The sequence below is a fragment of the Drosophila tropicalis genome, unplaced genomic scaffold, assembly GCF_018151085.1.
Source record: "Drosophila tropicalis isolate 14030-0801.00 unplaced genomic scaffold, ASM1815108v1 contig_820, whole genome shotgun sequence".
In the NCBI taxonomy this organism is placed as follows: domain Eukaryota; kingdom Metazoa; phylum Arthropoda; class Insecta; order Diptera; family Drosophilidae; genus Drosophila; species Drosophila tropicalis.
In genome coordinates, this window is record NW_027173312.1 from 73,272 (window position 1) to 83,239 (window position 9,968).

Sequence of the window (9,968 nt, forward strand, 5' to 3'; positions counted from 1 at the left end):
TTTTTTTTTTATAAATAGGGGGAAAGCATTGAAAGCCGAAAATCTACCCTATGCTCCGTATCCCTCTCGCGAAACCAACGCCGAAGTACTACTTCACGAGGGGGAGATGGCACGTATGCCTCGTCTAGAGTTTACCTGTCTGTCTCATGTTTAAACCTATGCAAGTAGGATTTAAAGCATCCATGTCCAGAATCCTGAACACTGCTGCATTGGTGTTTTCTTCAGCCTGCTGGATACCTTTGGTCACAGTGACGATGGCGATATCGTCCGCGAATCAGTTGGCATGTCCAATCGCAGGACAGTGTCATACATCACATTCCACAATGTTGGCCCGATCACTGATCCTTGGGGTACTCCGCCTGTGATGGTGTGTTTCCGTGGACCAGCTGCTGTGTCGTAGAGTAGCACCCGATCCCGGAAATAGCTGTATATCAGGTTAATGATGTACTCAAATATGTTTAATCGCTCTAGGGACGCGATAATGGAGTCACAGCTGGCCGAATTAAAAGCATTCCGTACATCCAACGTTGATATAAGGCAGTATTTTTTGTTGCCGTTTTTCCAGCGTTGCCCTTCGATGGCTATCTCCGCTAAATGGCTATCAACCGAACTGATGGCGTTGATAGTGCTGCGTTTCCTCCTGAATCCGAACTGCCAGTCCGACAGTCCATGACGTTGCTCCAGTTCCTTCTCCAGCCTGTTGCAAATGATGCGCTCAAAAAGTTTCCCAATCACATCAAGCATACACATGATGGGTCATCTATTTTATCACCTTTGGGAAGCAGGACCAACCTTTGTAGCTTCCACCTCGTAGGGAACTCCCGTTGCAGCATGCACGTGTTGAAAAGTTCAACAAATGTCAACGCGTGTTTGCAAATTACAAGGGCCGGGAGCCCGTCCGGGCCCGGGGCTTTATGAACGTTTATCCTCTTCCCTGATTCCACGACTTCACTAACATCTGTGAATATCGGTGCACATGGTGTTCCGCTCGCTGCTAAGTTCCTCGTTGGCCTTGAATTGAATAGCGTTGCTACAATGTGACCCAACTTGGTTGTGGTGTGGGTGTTGCCTACGTTGAGCAGACTGATGTTGAGTGTGGCAAAAGCGTCCAGTAGGGCCCTGCCCCTTCTAGGAGTCCTTTGGCCACCCCATTCAGTTGGCCATGCATTGAAGTCGCCGGCTATGATGGTTGGCGTGTGGGTTCTGGGGTCCTCCACTAATTCATCCAGTATGCTGCAGAATTCCTCGATGTGTTTGCTCGGTGCTATGTAGCAGCTGTAGACATATACTCCATTGTACCTCGCCCTTACATATCCGTCCGCGCTGTGTTGATTTTTCAGATGTGTCCTGCTGTTGCTCCAAATTGCCGCGCCATAACGATGGTTTTGCGTCCAGCTATGGTGTGTATATGGGAAAATGGCTCGCACAGAATTGAGAAATCTACTTCCAGGTCCCGTACAGTTTGTTTTAAGAGGTCCTGTGCCGACCTGCAGTGGTTTAGATTAAGCTGTAGAAACTTAATCCTTCCTGTTACTGCCAGCCTCTACAAATAACGGGCAAGCTCTGCTGAGCGTGTTGTGCGCCGTATTGGTCCGCTTATGTCGCGTGCAAAGTATGCACGCTGCCTTCTGGTAGCTTTGCTTGGAAGCGTGTTCGTTGCTACCGCAGTTGAAGCATAGCTTGGATGCGTCGTGCTTGCTTCTGCACCGAGCTGCTGTGTGCCCAAAGTCCGGATCAGTCTTCAGGCGTACTCGGCATATGCACATGCCTACTCGTATTTTGCCCGCCTGCAGCAGCTTGTTCGCCAGGTTCGGGTTCACCATCATTGTTGCGCTCTGTGTACCACTGTACGCTTTCCGCATCTTTGTATGACATTCTGCCGGCAAATCCTCGTCGATCAGTTCCAGGTCTGCAGTGTGGAATTCTGCGAGATGCTTTATTTCGACCAGGGCCTTAACGGTTATCGCCTTGACATCAGCAGTGTCTCCAAGAGCCTGTTTCACTGCCTGCTGCAGTTTGGCAGTTGCTTCGTCCGCTGGCTTGGTCAACTGTAGGAGTGGTTCCCCGGCTGCTGTGCGTCGAACAGCACATACGTTCTCCTTGTACTGCTGGATTCCGGCGTCTGTGTGGACTGACTTCAATACCATCGCGTAATTGGATGGATGTTTACACTTCACCATGATGACGTCCGGCCTCTTCTTTTTAATGGGTCTCGGCTTGCTTTTCACCTTGTGCCATTTCCCTCCAGCGACGTTCGTTGCGTGTGTTGGTTCAGGTACTACTGGTCCTGGTGATACTGCTGTTGCTGCGGGGCTTCGGGTCCTTGGTGTCCGCTCCTGGATTGGCGACTTCTTTTTCCTCCTCCTGTCATTCTTCTTGGCTGTCGGTGGGTCTTCCGTCCTGGTATCCTTCTTTTCCGTAACCTCTTTGGTGGTTTTTTGCGACAGAATTGCGCGTTGCGCATGCAAGGCATGGTCCAGCCTTCACAGGATATTCCTGCATCGGCCATCAACATGTTCGTTGCCTGAGGCTGTCTTTTTTTAACTTCTTCGGTGAGGTTCCACTTTCGGTGTTACAAGGGCTTGCTTCCCTTGCCCGTTTCTTCTTTGCATTCAGCTGAGACGAGTACTCCTCGGATTGCTGGCGGGGCCGAGTGAATGGCGATCTTGCTTCCTTTCGCGAAAGGTTTTGCACCGTTGTGCACAGTCCGTGCTTTTTGCTGCTGCTGCTGCTGCTTGTAGCTATGTCCGCTGCATCGGCCAAGTTTGCCACCGGTGCAGTAGTGGTGGTGATGACGGTTGTTGGGGCCTCCAGAATCCGTGCCCCTGCCATGGCTTGTACCATGGGTGGATTTCCTCAACTGTGGCTGCCACCTGGAGTAGTCGACGTTTTTCCAACCATTTTCCCATGTATTTTTTTCCATTTATACCTGCTGCCAGGTTTTATACGCTGTGGCCGCTGGCACAAGCGCAGACCACAGTCATCTTCGTGTCTCAGAAGCCCTGTGGGTTTGTTGGTCCTCTTCTTGTAACCGCAGTGCTCGCCATTACCATTTAAAAAAGGATAGTTAAACCCGAGGCAACAAAAAAGTATGAAGGAACTGCTGTAGAGTCTTGTATAAATCACAAATTACAACTAAAACAATAGTCAATTTTTTTCAAAAAAAAAAATGTGATGTGCAGTCCGTAATCCGCTATATTGTCGACGGCTTGCAGTTGAAAAGCGACTTTAGATATACTTTCTATGGTTGCAAATCCTTTCAAGAGCTTCAAGAGCAGTATGCTGTGTATTAGCGCGTTGCCGAAAAATCGGCGAGACCTTTTTGGCCAACGAGACGAATCAGAAGAGATCGCCTCATTTCCCAAATAAGCAGAAGCACTGCTTTAATTGTGGATCCGTTGAGCATTTTCGAAAAGATTGCGATGCTGCAACGAAATGCTTTCGGTGCAATAAAGAGGGACATATGGCAAAAAATTGTACTGGCTCAGCTGCAGACATTCATGTTGTTCGTGATGCTACACGTGTGAAAAGGATAGCTGTCAATGGAGTCGATGTGGAGTGCTTGGTGGATACGGGAGCCGATGTATCCCTGGTGATCAAGTCGGTATTCAACAATATTCCAGGCGTCATGATGAAGAAACGGACTTCGAGGCTGCGAGGTCTGGGAAACAATATGACACGCCCAGTTGGATGCTTTGAAGCAGAGGTTATCGTTGATCAAGAGACGACTTCGCACAAATTTGTTGTTATTGCGGATAGAGACATTCAATACGACGCGCTGCTCGGATTTGATGTCATATCTAAATTCGATCTTTCATCATCGGCAGGGGGGATACAAGTTTTTCTTTCCCGCAGGGGGTACTTGTAAAGGATGATACGCGGCGTATCTGCGTTGATTTCCGTAAGCTGAACCTAATGGTCTTAAAGGACTGTTTTCCTGTTCGGGTGATCGATGATGTGCTGGATAAATTGCAGAACGCCAAGTTGTTTACGGTAATGGATTTGGATAACGGCTTCTTCCATGTCCCCATTGAAGAGGAGAGTAAAAAATACACTGCTTTTATCACGAATACGGGTTTGTACGAATTCAACAGAGCCCCGTTCGGATTCCACAATTCGCCAGCCGTTTTTATTCGCTATGTAAATCATATATTTCAAGAGTTGGTAAACAATGATGTTCTCGATTTACATATGGACGACATAATTATTTACGCTGAGACTCCACAAGAGTGCTTTGACAAAATGTCACGCATTTTGGAGAAAGCTGGATCATTTGGATTGAGGATTAGATGGCGGAAATGTCACTTTATGCAGACTAAGATATACTTCTTGGGTCACAACACAGAAAATGGAATTGTGTGGCCTGGACAAGAAAAAACGGCGGCCGTCAGCAGGTTTTCGACGCCAAAAAACGTCAGGGCAGTGCAAGGATTTTTGGGATTAACTGGATTTTTCAGAAAATTTATCTTAAATTATTCCCAAATCGCACGCCCATTAACCAACCCTTAGCGGAAGAATGTTAGCTTCAAAATGGGCGAGTCTCAGATGAAAGCGTTTCAATTACTCAAGAATGCATTGACTACAGAGCCTGTGCTAAAGCTATACATCAGAGGAGCTAACACTGAGTTACATATGGATGCACCAAAGGATGGATACGGAGCGGCACTCTTGCAATGGTCAGAAGGCAAACTGCATCCAGTTCACTTCTGGAGGCAAAAATTGTCCGAATCAGAGTCACGGCAACACAGTTATATTCTTGAAGCGAAGGCCGTATATTTAGCAGTAAAGAAATTCATTTGCCATTTAAGTTGGTAACGGATTGCTCTGCATTCAAACAAACGCTGAAGAAGGTGGATGTACTGAGATCATTAACACAGTGGATAATATATCTTCAAGACTTTGACTATGAAGTAGAATATCGACCAGGGGAAATGCTAAAGCATGTTGACTGCCTAAGTCGCAATCCTTGTATACTGGTGGTTTCTCTGGAGATTACAGCAGCACAAGCTAAAGATGATACTCTTAAAGCCATTGTGGAGATTTTGGGCAGCCGTTCGTTTGAGGGATACAAGATGAAAGGTGGATTTTCCTTACAGGGAAGAAAACTGTAACGATCTCCTTGTTGTGCCGATGCAGATGGAAAAGGAGGTGATTATCGACGCTCATAATGGTGGTCACTTCGCCGTGCAAAAAACCCTTCATGCTGTGTATCAATCTTATTGGATTCCCCATCTCGAACAGAAGGTTCAGCAGATTGTGAATAAATGAAATGTATAATTTTTAACAACAAACTGGGCAAGAAAGAGGGTTTCCTAAATTATGTTGATAAAGGAGACCAACCACTTCATACGTTGCATATTGACCACTTAGGCCCCATGGATGCCACTACGAAGCAGTATAAATACATTTTGGCGATGGTTGATGCTTTTACAAAGTTTATTTGGCTGTTTCCGACTAAAACTACAATCTGCAAGGAAGCGCTAAAAAAAATAGATATATGGTCACAAATCTTCGGAAATCCTGTGCGTATAGTTTCCGACAGAGGCTCAGCATTTACGGCCAACTTGTTTGCGGAGCATATGAAAACGAATGGCATAGAGCATGTATGGACCACAACGGGAGTTCCTCGTGGAAATGGACAGGTGGAGAGATTAAATCGAACAATTTTGTCGGTTATTGCAAAGATTTCCGAAATCGATCCAACCAAGTGGTTTAAGGCAGTTCCAGAAGTTGATGAAGAACGCCAACTAATCGGACAGAACGCGAAAGCTGAAATTATACAAGCGCAGAAGTCTTATAAGAAGCACTTTGACAATAAAAGAAAGCCAGAGGCCGGATATCAGGTTGGAGACTTAGTCGCCATACGCAGGACATAGTTTGTCTCAGGAAAAAAACTGTCCAGCGAATATTTAGGTCCTTATGAGGTGACGCAAGTAAAGAGGAATGGTAGATAAGACGTAAGGAAAGCAGCGGATGTCGAAGGGCCTACAAATACTTCTACCAGTTGCGACTATATGAAAATGTGGCGCTATATTAAGGACAACGAAGACGATTTATCATCTGGGACAGATGAATGATCAGAAATGGCCGAATGTAAGGTACGATGGAGAGTTACAGAGGCTTAACAGCAGCAAGCGGACAGATGATCACGAACAGCAGAGTTTAACAGCAGAACAACAGAGAGTACAGCAGACAGCAGAAGTGAAGAGCACGAGAGAGACACAGTTGAAGTTGATATCTAAATGTCATATCTAAAGTGAACCGAAGCAGCAGATTAAGACCTGAACAATTGTAACTTTTCCAAAAATATATACATATACATATATATACATATACTCCAACATTTTACATATCCATACACATGCATATATATACATATTTTTCCATACATAAAATTTAACATATTGATATTCATATCCATATACATATGTATATTCCACAAAAATTCTTAATTTTTTTCGCACACAAATATATTTTCCATCCCCGCGAACAAAATCCCGCTACCCCTTGCAGACTATATACATACATACTATATACATACGTGCATACATAAGTCCCGCTTAACTGCAGTATACCAGCACAACTGTAAGCTCATGTGCCAAAGACCGGCACAAAGCAAACGACAAAAAGTAGCTGTGCTGTATACCCTAGGTTGGCAGGCACTTGTGGGGTATATATGTTGAAAGGTCACGTTGAGGGAAAGATCGAATAATATTTAATTATTAAAAATTTGTGTTCCGCGCTTTTGTTTATACTGATTCCAAATCGTTTCCAAGTCGTATCTTGGGTTTTTATACCCTTGCAAAAAGGGTATATTAATTTTGGTAAGAAGTGTGCAACGCATAGAACGAAGCATCTCCGACCATACAAAGTATATATATTCTTGATCAGCACGACGAGACGAGTTCAAATAGCCATGTCCGTCAGTCCGTCCGTCCGTCCGTCTGGATCAACGCAAACTCCTCCTAGACCGTAAGAGCTACATAGCTGAAATTTTGCACGTAGGCTTGTATATACTGCGAACAGTGACTTTTCTCAATAACTTCGTTAATTTCTGTGCTATTATCGTGAGACTAATATTAGAGAGATTATTACGCCTATAAACGACTGTGCCAAATTTGATCAAGATCGGATGACTATATCATATAGCTCCCATAGGAACGATCGGTCGAAAACAGTGACTTTTGTAAAGAACTTCGTTACTTTTAACGCGATTGCTTTCAAATTAAACAGTTTTTAGTTTAATATATCTGTTAATGATTGTGCCAAATTTGATAAAGATCGGGTGACTATATCATATAGCTCCCATAGGAACGATCAATGGAAAACAGTGACTATGATCAATATCTTCGTTATTTCCTACGATTGTAACATAAGCCTTTTTAGATAAAACGTTCTTCCACATTGATGGCTAATAGGTAAGGAAAGAGTTACCAAAAAAGTTGCAAGGGTATACAAACTTTGACGCGGTCAAAGTTAGCCCCGGCCCTCTGGTTTTTAATATTGAATTCCAAAATTTTTCCAATAATTTCCAAGTCGCATCTTGGGTTTTTTAATATTGAATTACAAAATTGTTCCAATCGTTCCACGCGTTCCAAGTCGTATCTTTGCAGTTATATTTCAGTTCCAAAGTGTTACCCCGTCATACCAAACGGACCAGCTCGTTTTCTGGATTTTTTAATCTATTTCAAGGCGTTTCAAAGCCGTTCTTTGAGTGGTTTGGAAGTGTTCCAATTTTTCCCAAACATTCTAGTTTGTCTTTTTCGCTAATTTTCAAGCCGTGCCAATCCATCTCACTACTTTATAACCGCCATTCTCTGGGGTTATGAGAACGAGCCCGTTTAAAGACGAGAAAGAAGCTGAGAACACTGCGGCCACGAGCAAATCCTCAATTGCTGTTCCAGGTCAGCGACAGAGGAGTACCAGCCCTACTACTCCTCCTTCCCAAGCATTACAGACCCTCTTTAGTCCATTAGCTCTCACGTCCGCACCATCAAGCACGACCTTTCAGCAAGCCACGTCAGAGCCACGACAAGCAAGCCAAAAAAGAGGTCAAATCATTGGTACCACTTTCACAGATTTTGATAACCGCCCCAAGAGTCACTCGGTCCGAAACCAAAATGGTTTTCGTTGCTTCCACCATGGCTTTGAAGAAGTTTGTCTTATCCACGAAGCGTTTGCTCCTACTCCTCCGAACCGTCATGGGTCTACCTCTGCACCAGCAGCACGAAGCTGTCGATTGCCACCCATTGACACAGAAGTCTTTAAGGGAGATTACTTTAAATGGCCTACGTTCCGTGACTTGTTTACAGCCATCTACATAAGCGATTCGCGAATTTCCCCCTCTGAAAAGCTGTACCATCTCCTAACGAAAACGAGGGGTGAAGTGGCAAATGATGGACGATTTCCTCACTGAGCGGTTTCGCACGCTCGAAGCAGTTGAAAATACAACTGCAATGGCTATTTCGGTTCCCACATCGAAACCTCCACGAAATCCGCTTCCAGCCACCCGAAAGGCTCATACATTTGAAGGAGAATCACCCGGTGTGTCGATGTCCCCGCTTCCTTCAGATGCCGGTGCCAGAGAGGGTGGCATATATAAAGAAAAGTCCCTTTGTCTGAACTGTTTCGCGAGAGGAGTCAGCACAATTGCTTCACAAGGATGCCCGACCGGAGAATAGTCCAACGCCGGTCCCAGCGTAGCCTAGTTGGTACAGCCGTCGTGCACTTTTGGCACAAGGGCACTACTTATGCTCCACGGGCGCTATTAGACCCGGCTTCGGAAGCCAATTTTATATCCGAAAGAATGTTCCGGCTCATGATGTTACCATTCCAAACTGTCAGGGCCGAAGTGACGGGCATTAACGAAAAGGTCAATAGAAGGTCTGTCACATAAGCATAGGAGGCACTTGAAACTCTTCTCACAAGGTTTTGGGATGTGGAGGATCTACCGGGCAAACCGATAGAAGATTCTGATTCTGTTTGCGAGGTTAATTTCCAGAAGACCACAAGAAGAGATGTTTCGGGGAGATATACGGTCTCACTTCCGTTTCGAGATCCAACCAACATCAACCTTGCTCATTCCAGACCAGGGGCATTGGCTTAGTTCCTAAAAAACGAAGGCCGGCTCCAAAAAAATATTCCGGCAAAAACTGAGTATGACGCCGTCATCCAAGAATATTTGGACTGGGGCCATATTCGTCAGGTGCCATTTGACGGCAGTAATAACAATTTTTATTTGCCGCACCATGCAGTTTTCAAGCCCGACAGCACAACAAGTCCACAAACGGAGTAAGTCTCAATAACATACTTAACCCTGGTCCGGTACTTCAGTCCTATCCCACTAGTCAGATTCTCAAGTGGCGTTTTTTCCGAGTAGTTTTCAATGCCGACATCACAAAAGTGAACCGCCATATTATGGTCGATCCAATCCATACGCCATTTCAGAGGATCCTGTTCCGAAACAAAGAGGGGCAACTCGGTGATTACGAGCTGAAGACCGTCACGTTTGGCATTAACTGTGCTCCGTTCTTAGCCATCCGAGTACTTCAGCAACTCGCAAGTGATGTACAATCCAAATATCCTATATGTAAATCGAATGCTGATTTCCTCTATATTATAGCGAGTAAAACACGTCTATCTCTGGTGAGCTCTCCATAAAAACTGAGCCGCTCTCATTCTTTTTATTTGAACCTCTCTGTTCTTTTCTTTAAAGTGAGACAGCACGCTTCTCGTACTGTACCACTGCATAAAACTTAAAACTAATTTGTAACAAAGAAAAGAGTAAGATATACTTAATATTAATACATATTGCTACAATTCGGCCATTCTGACAGTAAGGATCACCTGATCCTAGTCTTCTTTATGACGACCTTTGCTTCTCGTATTATAGTTGTGTGTACTGTTGTCATTCTTAGCGCTTTCCAATTTACTTATTTCTTTGCTTAACATACTGACTTTTTCTTTAA

General features: G+C 44.7%; 1 protein-coding gene across 1 annotated transcript; it reads right to left on the bottom strand.

The window, feature by feature from the left end:
* Nucleotides 1–243: 243 nt before the first annotated feature.
* Nucleotides 244–2,832, bottom strand: LOC137580166 (uncharacterized). Its single transcript, XM_068294089.1, has 4 exons — nt 2,546–2,832; nt 1,548–2,481; nt 793–1,487; nt 244–697 (listed from the first exon to the last, which is right to left on the bottom strand). Exons 1-4 carry the CDS (start codon nt 2,830–2,832, stop codon nt 244–246), a joined length of 2,370 nt encoding a protein of 789 aa, XP_068150190.1.
* Between the last annotated feature and the right edge of the window lie 7,136 nt (nt 2,833–9,968).